Source organism: Phoxinus phoxinus (genome assembly GCF_949152265.1).
Source record: "Phoxinus phoxinus genome assembly, chromosome: 17".
Lineage (NCBI taxonomy): Eukaryota > Metazoa > Chordata > Actinopteri > Cypriniformes > Leuciscidae > Phoxinus > Phoxinus phoxinus.
This window is the reverse complement of record NC_136892.1, coordinates 31796451-31811664: the sequence shown is the minus strand read 5'-3', so window position 1 is coordinate 31811664 and position 15214 is coordinate 31796451. Positions and strand designations below refer to the sequence as shown.

Genomic DNA, 15214 nt, shown 5'->3' with positions numbered 1-15214 from the left:
ATTTAATTGTAGCTGAATATCATGAACAAAAATCCACAGGGTAAAGAACACTTTTAGGGGTGCACGGAAATTTCGGCCGAAAAGGGCATTATCGGTTTCGGGCCGAAATAAAAAAGCCAGCCAAAAATGTCAACCGAAAACTAATGTCAACCGCGCCCCTCCCATCCGCGCGCAAGTGCTTGGGTTTCACTCACGGTCGAGCTGTTTGCACGCGTCTGCAAAGATTGAGCATGTCAGCGGTATGGAAGTATTTTAAAGTTTCAGCCGCCGCTCCCACCACGCGCATGAGCTGAGGGGGCACCAAAAAATTGCGTAATGAAAAATCAATAATTATAATGCCGATATTATTTCAGTATAGAAATACAGACATCCCAAGTCTCCCGGAAGTTCCGGGAGTCTCCCGCATATTGAGAGCGGCTCACTGATGCCCGCGAATTAGTTAAAATCTCCGGAATCTAGAGCGAGCGCGCCCGCGAGACAGAGACTGTGCTCCAAACCGCGCAGCGCGTGCACGGCAGAGAGAGAGAGAGAGAGCAAGAGACCGCGCGCGTGTGCCTCATGAAGCGCATGTAATATAAAATATATATAATATATAAAATATTTTCGGTTTTGTTATGTAGGCTAACTGTTAGTGGTAATAAAAGTTTGATGATTATTCTATTGGTTTGTGATTTTTAATTTCAGATTCATTAAAAATTAAGCAATATAAATAAATATATATTAAAGTTTTTAAAAGAAGCCATTTTCGGCTTCAGTTTCCGGCAAAGTGCATCCTAAATTTTCGGTATCAGTTTCGGTTTTCGGCCAAGTGCATCCTAAATTTTCAGTATCGGTTTCGGCCCAGAATTTTCATCTCGGTGCATCACTAAACACTTTTGCCTGTGGTTTAAAAATACCTTGCTTAACTAATATAAATTTGTTAAACTGTAATCAAATGTAAAATAACACTGCACTTAAAATATACATTACAAATATACCGTATTTTCCGGACTATAAGTCGCACTTTTTTCATAGTTTGGCTGGTCCTGCGACTTATAGTCAGGTGCGACTTATATATAAAAATGAATTCATACTGACTGAGATGAACCAAGAGAAAACATTACCGTCTACAGCCGCGAGAGGGCGCTCTAGTTAGCGGAGTTGTTCAGAAGCGACACCGAGGAAGAACTCAATGGATTCAGTGTTGAGGAGTGAGATCGGGAGCTTGGAGAACTTGCTGACCGGTAACTTGTTGGACTCGCTGGCTAATGTTAGTTTAGCCTATTCAGCCTCAGGAATATGTTCTTTATGCTATTGTGTCGCTGAATAACTGTTAATGTGTTACGCTAACACACCGGACACTATTCAGCTGTTGTTCTGTGTGCTGTTGTGGAGCTGAATAACTTGCCTTTCCAGAATAAATGTCTGTTCTTCGTCTTGGATTTTGTGAAATAAATTTCTAAATCAGTGCGACTTATATACGTTTTTTTTCCCTCTTCATGACGCATTTTTTGACTGATGCGACTTATACTCCGGAGCGGCTTATAGTCCGGAAAATACAGTAGTTAGAAAAGTTATTCAGTCAAGAACAAATTCATTTTCTCTTTGTCTTGTGTTGTTTGATTAGTGTTATTATTAGGGCCGGGACATTTTAATTTCATATAAATATTTGACCTGAGAACAGTGAGAAGTAATTTTTTTCACATGGATTTTAGTATACCATTGAATAATGACTGAATACATAAGCTTAAGCAACAAAATCTTGTTTATTTTTGTTCAACCAAGTCCAGCAGACCAGTGCTATTTTTGCCATTAAGTGTAGCAATAGCCGTTCCGAATTCCTTGTTGCATAGCTTGCACACAACCATGCTCTTATCGACGCTTCCATCCGTTCGTTTTTTATAACAAAATGTCCCATCCACGGGGCCAGCCAAACCGGTCTCGTCAGCTTCTTTATTCATGTTCACTGTGGTTTGTTGTTTGAAGTTATCGTTTATATACTGTCTATGGAAGATATGAACGCTAGTTGGTGCTCCAGTATAATCGGTCCGCCTAAACTCATCCAGTGAGAAACGTTCCGCGGTGCAAAACTAAGTGCGATTAAAATGCGTTAATGTTTAACGCGTTATTTTTTGTGTAATTAATTAACGCGTTTAAGTCCCGGCTCTACAGACAGCAGCAGGAGTATTAGGCTGCTGTCACTTTAAGAGTTATAATTACCCAATATAGTTACACACGCCTGCACCCCAGAAAAAAGCGCGAGAGTCGTCTCACGCTTGAATTGATTAAAGTCTTATTGAAATACTCACAAAGGGAATCGATAAGAGGAATCGAAATTAACATTTTATAACAAGTATCCGATTGCAGAATTGGATCGATTCTCGATTCCCAACCCTATTTGCAAGAGCTAGAAGTTTTTGCTTCCTCGTCACTGAAATGTCTTAAATCTACATGAAAAAAAAAAGGTTCAGACCTTGTTGCGCATCTCTTGGACCTCTTTGGGGTTGGTGTTCATCGGGACAAACTGATTGGCCACAGGACCCTGTCTGAGACTGTCCTCCTTAGTCCACTGAAATTATCAAAGCACAGTCATTCAAATAAACCGAAACGAAGGAAAACTTACCCAAATTAAATATTTAACAAACAAACAAACAAAAAAGTTTAATTCATGCCTCTCAAACAATACGAAATAAACACAAAGCAGATCTGAAACATTATTGGTCAAATTATAATTGTCCACTGAGCAACGAACCAATGATGATGTACAGTTTGCTTTGCTTGGAACTCATCACAAGAATTCTAAATTCTAAAATTCTAATTCCTCTAATCCTCTGCACACAAAGCAATTAATTAGTAAGAATAGACTTTTCAAATGATATCAATTTAACATATTATACTGCTTGGAATTTGCATTTGTTGACAATCACCACAATAAATATGATTCTAAATCAATACGTATAAACTTAAATTTGACATCCGTGCCGGGGCAGCCGCGGCCCTCATCATCATTGATACTGCCGTTGGGCGTATAGTAAGGACAGAAAATGCTAAAAAGAAAGAAAAGAGCACACACACACACACACACACAAAGAGAAAAACAGAAGATTCAAGAGGATGATGACCACGAGGGAGGCAGGTGTGAGGTGGGGTGAGGAGGCAGAAGCTGGTGTGTGTGTTTAGCAGTGGACAGAGGCGTGAGTGGACAGCCAGAAAATCCCTTCAGATACTAGAACACACCACACACACACACTCTCTCTCACACACACACACACACACACACACACACACACACACACACACACACACACACACACACACACACACACACACACACACACACACACACACACACACACACACACACACACACACACACACACACACACACACACACACACACACACACACACACACACACACACACACACACACACACACTCTCTCACACACACACACACACTCTCTCTCACACACTCATCCTCTCACACACTCATCCTCTCACACACTCATCCTCTCACACACTCATCCTCTCACACACTCATCCTCTCACACACTCATCCTCTCACACACTCATCCTCTCACACACTCATCCTCTCACACACTCACCCTCTCTGACCCTCTCACACACACACAACCTCACTGACCCTCTCACACACACACACACTCACCCTCTCTCACACACACACACACACACTCACCCTCACACACACACACACACACTCACCCTCACACACACACACACACACACTCACCCTCTCACACACACACACACACACACACACACACACACACACACACACACTCACCCTCTCGCACACACACCCTCTCGCACACACACCCTCTCGCACACACACCCTCTCGCACACACACCCTCTCGCACACACACCCTCTCGCACACACACCCTCTCGCACACACACCCTCTCGCACACACACCCTCTCGCACACACACCCTCTCGCACACACACCCTCTCGCACACACACCCTCTCGCACACACACCCTCTCGCACACACACCCTCTCGCACACACACCCTCTCGCACACACACCCTCTCGCACACACACCCTCTCGCACACACACCCTCTCGCACACACACCCTCACTGACCCTCTCACACACACACACACACACAACCTCACTGACCCTCTCTCACACACACACTCACCCTCTCACACACCCTCTCACACACACTCACCCTCTCACACACACACTCACCCTCTCACACACACACTCACCCTCTCACACACACACTCACCCTCTCACACACACACTCACCCTCTCACACACACACTCACCCTCTCACACACACACTCACCCTCTCACACACACACTCACCCTCTCACACACACACTCACCCTCTCACACACACACTCACCCTCTCACACACACACTCACCCTCTCACACACACACACACTCACCCTCTCACACACACACACTCACCCTCTCACACACACACTCACCCTCTCACACACTCACCCTCTCACACACTCACCCTCTCACACACACACTCACCCTCTCACACACACACCCTCTCACACACACACTCACCCTCTCACACACACACCCTCTCACACACACACCCTCTCACACACACACCCTCTCACACACACACCCTCTCACACACACACCCTCTCACACACACACCCTCTCACACACACACACCCTCTCACACACACACCCTCTCACACACACACCCTCTCACACACACACCCTCACCCTCTCACACACACACCCTCACCCTCTCACACACACACCCTCACCCTCTCACACACACACCCTCACCCTCTCACACACACACCCTCACCCTCTCACACACACACCCTCACCCTCTCACACACACACCCTCACCCTCTCACACACACACCCTCACCCTCTCACACACACACTCACCCTCTCACACACACCCTCTCACACACACAACCTCACTGACCCTCTCTCACACACACACACACACACTCACCCTCTCACACACACACTCACCCTCTCACACACACTCACCCTCTCACACACACTCACCCTCTCACACACACTCACCCTCTCACACACACTCACCCTCTCACACACACTCACCCTCTCACACACACTCACCCTCTCACACACTCACACTCACACTCACCCTCTCACACACACTCACCCACCCTCTCACACACACCCTCTCTCTCTCACACACACACACACACACATACACACACACACACACACACACACACACACTCACTCACTCACCCTCTCACATACACACACACACACACACACTCTCTCTCTCTACACAGACTCTGTGAGGAAGGACAGAATTACGCCCAACTTTTCTTAAAACGTACAAGATGAACTTCAGTTTATGAGGTTTCAGCTTAAAGTTTCAGAGGTTTACTCCAAAAGCTCAAATACATGGATTCAAATAAAGATGAAGAGCGAGTACTGAATATTTCTGAAGCAAAGATAGTTATTAGCCTTTGGCCTGGGTAAGAATAGCATGAGTAGCCAATGAGTTACTTGCTTTTACCAAAATGAAATAAAGTCATGAGGAAGGGTTTCCGTATGGGCGCTGGAGAAACGGGGCACATGGGATGAACACGTAAACATGAAATACTCACTGATCACGTTTAGAGCCCCACAACACAACACGCTCTCCCCCAACTAGAGACAATCGTTCGGAGAGTTAACAACCACTCATGAACCAATGATTTTTCCTTTCTTTTTTTGGATGATTTTGAAATTTGAAAAGTTAAAATACACTCATGCGCAGGAAGAGTTCAGGAAAAGGTAAATCCAATTCAGAAAGAAGAAAAGGAAACTCATAAAAATAGAAATTAAAAAGCCAACACAAATATTTTTAAGCGGTTTAAGGAAAGAACATGGAGTCACATCAAACAGCAAGCCACAACTCCAGGATTAGAAGCAGACGAGCTTTTTCTCCCACAGAATGTGCGGCAAAAAAACGGATTTTCTCTGATATTCCTTGATTGCCTTTACAAATTATTGTTATTTTCTTGGAAGCATTTGCAGTCTATGTGAAACTCAAACAGAAAAACTCATATTTCACCTAAACACTAAAAGATTTGTTAGTAATTTAAAGCTATGCCAGATGGAAGAAACATGGTAAAAGTAGCAAAAATATGAAAAGAAAAAAAATTTGAATTAAAAAATAGAATTTTTTAATAGAGACTATCTTTAAAAAAACAAACATATATCTGGCCTTAAATTAAAATCTTTTAATATCAGTAAACCAATTTGTTTTTTAAAGGTATTTTAAAGATTTTTTTAACATTATACCGTATATACCCGAATATAAGACGAGTTTTTTGTCCTAAAAATAGGCTGAAAAATGGTGGTTCGTCTTATATTCGCGATATAGACAAAATCACGGGGGGAAAGAGAGAAAGAACGAATTAATATGAAATAGCGACTGAAACGCGACCCATTAAGACAAAACCAGGTTTCCCTTCCAAGATGTTAATCTGCACAAAAATCCTGATAATCGAGCCGTCGTCTGATGAAATCTAATACACATAAGATAAAAACAATATCTGTGCTGTGATTTCGGCTATACTTGCATGTAAAATTAGAGAAGCAACATAATATCTGTGTTTAACTGAATTAAAGCGCTGGCGAGCGAGAGCGAGAGCGAGAGCGAGAGTGAGAGCGAGAGAGAGAGAGAGAGAGAGAGAGAGAGAGAGAGAGAGAGAGAGAGAGAGAGAGAGAGAGCGAGAGAGAGAGAGAGAGAGAGAGAGAGAGCGAGAGAGCGAGAGAGACAGACAGAGAGAGAGTGTGTGTGTGTGTGTGTGTATGTCTGGCCTCAGTGTGTTTCCCTACTGTCCACCACAGTGACCCTCGTGTATATGTTAAAACACTGTGGTATGAAATGTTCACACTGTGTAATTGGTCACACTGTTCATTTGTACAATTAAATGTAAGTTATGTTATAATATTTTATTATTTTGATGTGTTTATAATTATTATATGTATTCCAAGCTTTGGCAATATTGTATTGTGTACAGTCATGCCAATAAAGAAATTTTGAATTGAATTGAGAGAGAGAAGTGCGCGCGAGAGAGAGAGATAGGTGCGCGAGACGCAGAGCGAGAGAGAGAGAGAAGTGCGCGTGCGAGAGAGATAGGTGCGCGAGAGAGGTGCGCGAGACACAGAGCGAGAGAGAGAGAGAGAAAGGTGCGCGCGCGTGCTGGAAGAGAGAGAATGAATTATCAGTGCAATTTTCAAATAAAATAATTTTCTGTTGAAAACCAGATTTTTCCACAAAAATCTCTTTTTGTCCCAAAAATAAGTCTGGAAATAGGGGGGTCGTCTTATATTCAGGGTCGTCTTATATTCAGGGTATATGCGGTATTCACGACAATTAAGTACACATTAGTAGCCTGCTAAAATGCAACCACAGGGCTTATTTGTCATTAAAATAATGTCAAAATGTAAAAACTAATACATCTTAACGGTCCTAAATTTTTATTTTTTTTCTCTATGCAAAGCAGAATTTCAGATTTTCTGTTATATAATTTTTTAGATGAAATATGACATTTTTTGGTGAGATTCATCCATCCGTTCACTCCAAAGCTTTTATCTAAAGAGGATCATAAATGATCATAATACAAGTCTTCTACTGTACTCCAGTATGCGCTGTCTTCATCACTGCATCTAAGTGCACACTACATTATCCACACAAATGACTCTCTTCAAGGCTTCCTGCGATAGTTACTTGGTTTGCTCTGAGGAAACCGTTCATGTGGAGTAACGGCTCCATTAAAACACAAACAATACAAGAGGTGCGAAATAAAGCAATAAATGAAACAAACAACAACAGAAACGGGAGGAAAATCCACAGCAGCAGTAAGGATTAGCCACACCCACTTTGCGCACATGCCACACCCTCCTGGTCCCCCAGGAGAAGATCCACAATGCATCTGATCAATCATGCAACACAGCATGCACTGAGCAGCCGGAGAGAACCCTGACACCCCTTCGACCAATCGTGAGAGAGGGGGAGGAGCCTGACACTGTGATTGACATACGGACTTGCTTAGAGAGAGAAATCAGAGGAAGCAAGATCGAGAACACATGGTTAAGATTAATAGGTTAGTTAATAAGTTAAAGAAATGCAATATGGACCAAGTGTTCAAACCCAGTGAGAATCTTAAGACAAGAACTACAAGCAAAAAAAAAAAAAAAAGCAAATTTTGGCCTATTTAGCTTTCCATAAAGTGTTGTTTCAAACTAATCGAAAGAAAACATCCTAAATAAAGTGTTTATTTTATTGCACTTCATCTATTTGCATCTTTAGATTTAAATTACAATACAAATCATTAAAGGCTGTAAGTCAATTACTATCTGTATTCTGAAGGTTTTTACACTGGGCTTTGTTAATATATCATTTGGTGCAAATTATTTTATCTGGCGGTTGACAATATTTTCTGATTTATGGAGTGATAAAAAGAGAAAATGTAAAACTTTGACTTTAATACATCAATGAAACGAGAATTTTCAACATGGCTTTATCCAATGTTCAGATTTCTATTCTAGAACTGTATGCAAATTAGCGCATATTTAATTAGATTATGCTTTATTCGCATATGTTAAATATTAAAAAACTTTTTCACAAAGGATAATAGATATCATAGGGTGTGTTATGATAATGTTTTTCCCTATTGACCTGTAGTGCCTTGCCTTAAGAAGTCAGCCGAGAGAAAAAAGCTGTTATTTACAGGACGAAACGAGTCGAAAGGACAATTTTCTTTGGTTGTCAAACATTTGACTCGAAGAAAAAGGCATACACGCCCAAAGCCACTTGGGTAAAGGGGGTGTTCTTTTGCCCTGGTGTCGGGGTGCTAACCAGCCGCCCTCTCTAGCTCTGTAGCAGTACGTTTCTAAACTATGAACAATAAGGTTGGCACAGACCAAGCAGTTGGTAATACAGCTTGGCACGCAGACACCGGACGAGAGAGACTGCAGCAAGGGTTTCACGTGATCGTGTGTTATGTTCGTCCACACCTTAGTCTTCGCCTTGGGGCTACCGCTGCCGTCCTGGCCTTCCTCCGCCGACTCGTCGGGCCGCCCGGCGGCTAGCCAGCGAGTCTTGTCCCGCTGCTGCCGCTGAAAGCTGTGCTTTAACGGGGAGCGCGCACCCGAGTCACTGTCCTCGGCGTATGAGTAGCCCGTGGCTGAAGCGGGAATCTCAACGTCACTGTACTTTTTAGCTTTATCACGCAGCGCCGGGCAACGGTACGGATAACCAGTCCTGTAGCCCTGTGGAGGGAGAGAAAGAGAGACCCAATCACGTCAAGTCAAATATGTTCACAATACACACCGTTTCAAAGCAGCTTTACAGAAAATCATGATGTTTATGATATATTCTACAGTAGTCAACATTACACGGTATTGTCAAATAACTTTGATCCACTTCTGTAGTTGCATTTAACAGAATAGAGTTGGCCGATAATATAGTTAAAGCTTTTAATGTTGTTTATGTGTCTATGTGGTGTTTTTAATCTGCTTTAAGACAAACCATGTGTAAGTTCATAAGTCGACAGCATTGCTGAATATTTTCTGCTTAAAACTGCAGTGAACCAAAGACAGTCTCAAAAACACGGTTTGAAATCGCTGGTGTTTCTGACGTCACACACTACCTTGTAACCAATCAGATCAACGTGTGATCGTCAACCAGTGGATCTGTGAGTGAGTGAGTGGAGGCGGGGCTCATTTGCATATCCATAGAATCACGTATACTAAATGAGGCAAGGGTGTCGAGTTACATTCAAGATATTTTAAGGCATGAATAAATCTTTTACAAAGAAAAAAAAAAACGAAAAAATATGTAATTTTGCTGATTAAAGATGCATTTTAAGAGATAAAACTATTGACTACAGGGGGACTTTAAATTTTGCAATGATACAAACAATCAAGCAGTTGAGATTTATTATATTATATATCGCTTAACATGAGTATATACTGTATGCATGCAGATAAAGTTGGATTATGTCCAACTTTATATAGAGCTGTGCAATAATACAGTTTACATTTTGCAACGATATAAACAACCACGCAGCCAAGATTTGCTATATAATATATATTGCTCTTTGCAGAGTTTCCAAAAGGATTTTGTGAGACTATGGGCAATAACATATTGTAAAACAAAATTCAATAATTTCACAATAGGGAAATTACAATACTTTCGACTAATTTCTTCACTTGTAGGAAGATAAATCCTTGAGCTTTAACTTTGGCGGAAAACACCATATAAGTTAGTGAATGCTGTCTGGAGATCCTGGTACCATTATGGTGTAAAAATAAATAAATATAAAAGATAAAGTTTGTTCTCCCGCTTACCAGATTATCCAGCATCCTCATCAAGGCCTCAAACTCCTGCTCCCCGATCTGCCACTTCGGGTGCGAGCTCGACCCGTCTCCAGCCGGCTCCAGGTGGCGTGGGCGAGATTTATACTTGCCTGGGTCCAACATGACCAGGTTATCAGGACCGCCCGCACTGGCGAGGGTGCGGACCTGGAATATCAGACCGGAAAAACTCACATTTAATCCAATAAAGCCAAGTGCACCAACTACATGATCAACACTTTGCTGTAAAACCTGTCGCACACAATCTACTACATTCCCTCCGTCGTCTGATTGATAGTTTAGACTTTTTTTAGCAAGTAAAAGGCCTTCAGTGTAACTTTCTGCTCGTGTCTTTTTGCTGTGAAATCTTTAGTGATTTTTATAAAGTAAACTTTGATATTGTTAGTAATATTTCATGATGAACACTTAATGGACAGAAGAAACTTTGGTTTATTTGATTACCCATACGACATTTTTTAGAAAAATCATAAAAGTATCAAATATGATCATCAGGCTTTTGAGGAAGGTTTATTTGTTCATCTCTCAATCATCATTATATTTCATAGCATTATGCGTTTTAAAACTACAGAGCTTTGAAACTAAGCATTTAAATATCATCTTACCAAATCATATTATTGGTAGATTTAGTGACTGATAATATATATATTACATTTATAATTAGAATTTAATGCAAGTATTCTGCTGTTAATTTACATTACAAGCATACGAATCATATTTTTGTCCATATAAATACCAGCATTTGCAACAAATTACATATTTTTGCTCAGTTTGAGCTTTTTTTCTCTCTCCATATGCTCACTATGTTCGACTATTTGAGCCAAACAAGCCTTGCTGCATCAAATATGATACACAACAACAACAACAAAAAATTCTGACTATATTATTATGTCAAGCTCTGCTGGAAACAGTAATTTCACACATTAAAAATGCGAAACTGATGGATACCTGAATCTCACAGGCTGTGACCAGGTTGTGAATGTAGTAAAACGCCTCTTCAACTGTTTCTCCAACAGACACCAGACCGTGATTCCTCAAAATCAACACCTGAACACAAACAATCATGTCAATCACACATTTACACAACATAAAACCGGACAGAGCTCAGGCTTATAGTCAGACAGAAATTGATAAATTAATCTCAGTGTATGAATGGTACCTTGCTCTTGGGACCCAGGTTCTTCTGTATGAGGACGTTCTCCTCCTCGTCCACCAGGATACCGTGGTAATCGTGGTACGCCACCTCGCCCAGCGCCAGAGCCTCGGGTGAGATGGGCAGAAGACCACATTTCATAGCAGACACCTGGAGGTCAAATTATTTCAAAATCATCATTATGAAGGTATCAGTTCAAATTAAAATAAATATACCATGAAATATGCAAAGAAATGAGAAAATGCATTTATTCAAGAATTAATTATTTTTAAGTCTATTAAAAACTAAATGGCACATGAAAACACATCCAAATACAACAGAATTCAAAATTAAATGATCAAATGCTATGTAAAAATGCTGCAATTTGTACATAAAAATTAATGAAATGTGAACAAACAAGATGCATGTAATTCTTTGGTCACAAAAAAATATTTTTTGCACCATCTCTTTATGCTAATAATACTATGGAAGCTCGTTTCTGCCACGGAATAAAACAATTTAAAAGATAATTACAACTTTTTCTTAAAAAACTAGGAGAAAAAAAAAAGGAGTCAGAATTGTGAGATAAAAAGTCGCAAATACCTTTTATTTTTTATTCAATGGCGAAACAACCTTCCATATTATGCTAATATTTGACTATGCAATCGTTTTAAATAAAAGCATCTGTATTAATTAATGAATTGGAAAAGTTGGTCCTACTTTATATTAAGCGTCTTTAACTACCATGTTCAAACATTTGACATAATGCACTAATTTTTTACATGTTTTTGCATTGTACTTGCATTAAAAAAAATACCTGCATGTAATTACAGCTGTAATTAAATTATGTAACGCCATTTATAATTACACTGTTGACCCTTCCCTTAGACCTTAACCCATCCTTAAACTTACCGTACCACCAAACCTGCCCTAGCCGTACCCGTATCACACATCTAGTGTTTTGCAATGCAACATGAACACATTATATACATTGTAGCCAACACACTTTTCAATGCAAGTACACGACATCTAACAGAAAGTGTGACCCAAGTGTTTATTGTTGAGCTTGTCATGACCCGGCTCGTACCGCGGCGCCAGCGGGCGTGTGGATATGCACTATGCACTTGATGTCGGGCCGGGCCGCGTAGATGGCGGAGTGGAGGCTGAAGCCAGCCTGGTTTACGCCCAGGTTCGTGCTGCCGCGGTCCACGATCTCACCCTGCAGGTTGATCTTCACCTGAGGACACATACAGTGCTGCTAAATACAAGTTACAACTGCTGGCTACTGCTTTAAATATTTTCCTACAGGTTATACACTATTAAATAATATCTGTAAGCATTAACAGCCTGATGTTAGTCACGTTCTGAGGATTGAGATAAAACAAAGGCAGGGTTACCAGACTGGAGGCCGTGACCTCACTGAACAGAAGACCGAACGGGACAATCAGAAAGCGCTCCTGTTCAGTGTTCAGCCGGACCTGAAGAGACAGAGAGGTTTATATTGTATTGCCACATATCAAAGGTCCTGCTGAGATGTGTTGTGTATATTTGTGGCGCTCACAGTCAGGTGGTTGTAGATGAGCTGAGACCAGCCGAAGAGGTCAGCCAGGCGGTAAAACGCAGCGAGTTTGCAGCGCAAGAGCTTCTCTCCTTTCTCATAAGCGATGGAGTCTGAACCTCTCAGGTCATTGACTGGAGTCACCATCCCCAAACCTACACACACACACGCACACACACACACACACACACACGCACACACACACACACACACGCACGTCTGTTAGGACTGTTCTGCCGTTAATACATAAACATATAGGTTAAGGCTCTCATTTTTGAGAAAAATCAAATTCGAACGGATATCAAATACCAGCCTATGTATTCGAATATCTATTCCCATCTATTCGGTTTAAACCTGGCCACTTCATGCGTTTTCTCAGATCGGATAGCTATCAAAACGATTCCATTTACACCTGGTCACATAAGCCTAAATGTGGTTTAAACCGGATATAAATCCGATCTTCAATTCCCGCGCTATATGTAGATTTAATGGATTCAATGTCACCGAAAGCAATAGATATGAGCTGCATTTTATTGATCATCAGCTAACATCAAAGACCGCAATAAGAGAGAGCGGCAGCCCTGGTAAGATCATTTCGTTTCTTTACTTTTAATGAAGATTATTATTATTGTGTGTTAAAGCGACTGCGACTTACTTTCACTTTGATTTGCGATAGTTTGCACGTTGGCTTGGCGCTTGATGAATAGATCTGCGGTGATGCGTGTTGCAGCGTGCCGTCATATCTGACTATAACATAGCCTATAGCCTGTAACACGCTTTCAAAATAACACGCTTTTTTTAAATAAAAAGCAAACGGTCTAATCATAGACTGTAAAAAATGCGCTAGACATAGCACTTTAAAAACCGAATAGTTTATTTGAAGTTCGATTACGGATATTTCACGTCATGTTCGAATGCATATTCGAATATCGAATAAAAAGTGACAGCCCTAATATAGGTGTAGAGTTCTTTAAAACACTGAAGCTGTTGTTTAAAGTAGTATTTTACTTTCAGTGTGGAACACCAGGATTATCATTAATTTAAACTAAAACCATAAAAAATAAAATAAAATAAAAACATTTTTGTTACTTGAACTAAAATAAACATTAATTGAAATTAAACAAAAGTTATTTGCCAAAGCAACATTTCTAATTTTCATTTAGCTTAGCTAACTAGAAAGTACAAAGTACTAAAATTGAAATTGGGGAAAAAACAGACAAATTAAAAAACTAATACAAATGACAAAAACACAAAATTACTAAAACGAACTAAAATTCAAAGAAAAAAATTCAAAGAAAAATTCTTTAAATATTAGTATGAAAATGACAAACTGAAAAAAAATAACAAAATTACTAAAAATAAAAAGTATTAAGTATTAAAGTAAATAAAAATAATATATACATATTTTAAATGATTTAATTACAGACAACAAAATTACTCAAAATTAAAACAGAAAATACATTAAAAATTATATTAGTATATAAATGAATAGAAGGTCGATACATCAAGCCACGATAGTACAGTGGAGCAGATTGTATATTTTAACTTTTTGGATTCATTATTATTTGTTAAATGTTGGATTTATGTTTATAAAAAAAAGACGTCATGAGTGTGTTGTGATATCGTGATGTGATATCACGATCGTTGCAGTGCCGTAGAAAGTTTGCGTGCTCAAAGTTTAGAGTGACCGTGGCTTAACGCAGTTGATTCCTACACACACACACACACACACACACACACTCACTCATGTTGAGGGCAGCCATGCCTCCCTGCGGGGCGGCGGGGTACATGGTGGGAACGCTGGTGGTCATGAAGTCAGCGATCTGCTGCAGGGCAAGCAAACTGGTGGGGGTTTTCCCCTTCTTCATCTGATCCTGGATCAGAGACTCCAGCTCATCACAGAACACCTGAAACACACACACACACACACACAATTACAGCCAGAACTACACGGTCCCATTCTACATATGACTTGAGGAGTCATTCGTGTCTGTGGCACAAACAGTACGGCACGAGTTACACACTAAATGGTTCTTGATCTGCAACCTCAAAACTTGCAATACTGAAAATATATAAATATTATTCTGTATATTTACATTAATATTGTTTTTTTTAACATTTTTATTTGCCTGAGATGCTCCATTTTCAAAAGGTGAGCATCTAAAGTTAAGCACCTTCAAACCATCGGAAA

At 40.5% G+C, this 15214-nt stretch overlaps 1 protein-coding gene across 19 annotated transcripts in view; it reads right to left on the bottom strand.

Annotated features, from left to right (window-relative positions):
- The window catches only part of add1 (adducin 1 (alpha)), a 51291-nt gene that overhangs the window by 16212 nt on the left and 19865 nt on the right, over nt 1–15214 (bottom strand). For 10 of the 19 annotated variants that reach the window (XM_079586489.1, XM_079586477.1, XM_079586478.1 and 7 more), the window contains exons 3-11: nt 14768–14930; nt 13027–13178; nt 12863–12943; nt 12553–12702; nt 11493–11636; nt 11282–11380; nt 10310–10483; nt 8882–9229; nt 2453–2548 (exon numbers count right to left, since the gene is read on the bottom strand). In XM_079586489.1, coding sequence (XP_079442615.1) covers nt 2453–2548; nt 8882–9229; nt 10310–10483; nt 11282–11380; nt 11493–11636; nt 12553–12702; nt 12863–12943; nt 13027–13178; nt 14768–14930 — 1407 coding nt within the window. The remainder of the gene's footprint in view (nt 1–2452; nt 2549–8881; nt 9230–10309; nt 10484–11281; nt 11381–11492; nt 11637–12552; nt 12703–12862; nt 12944–13026; nt 13179–14767; nt 14931–15214) is intronic. The other 9 variants (XM_079586487.1, XM_079586476.1, XM_079586479.1 and 6 more) reach the window with 1 other exon arrangement.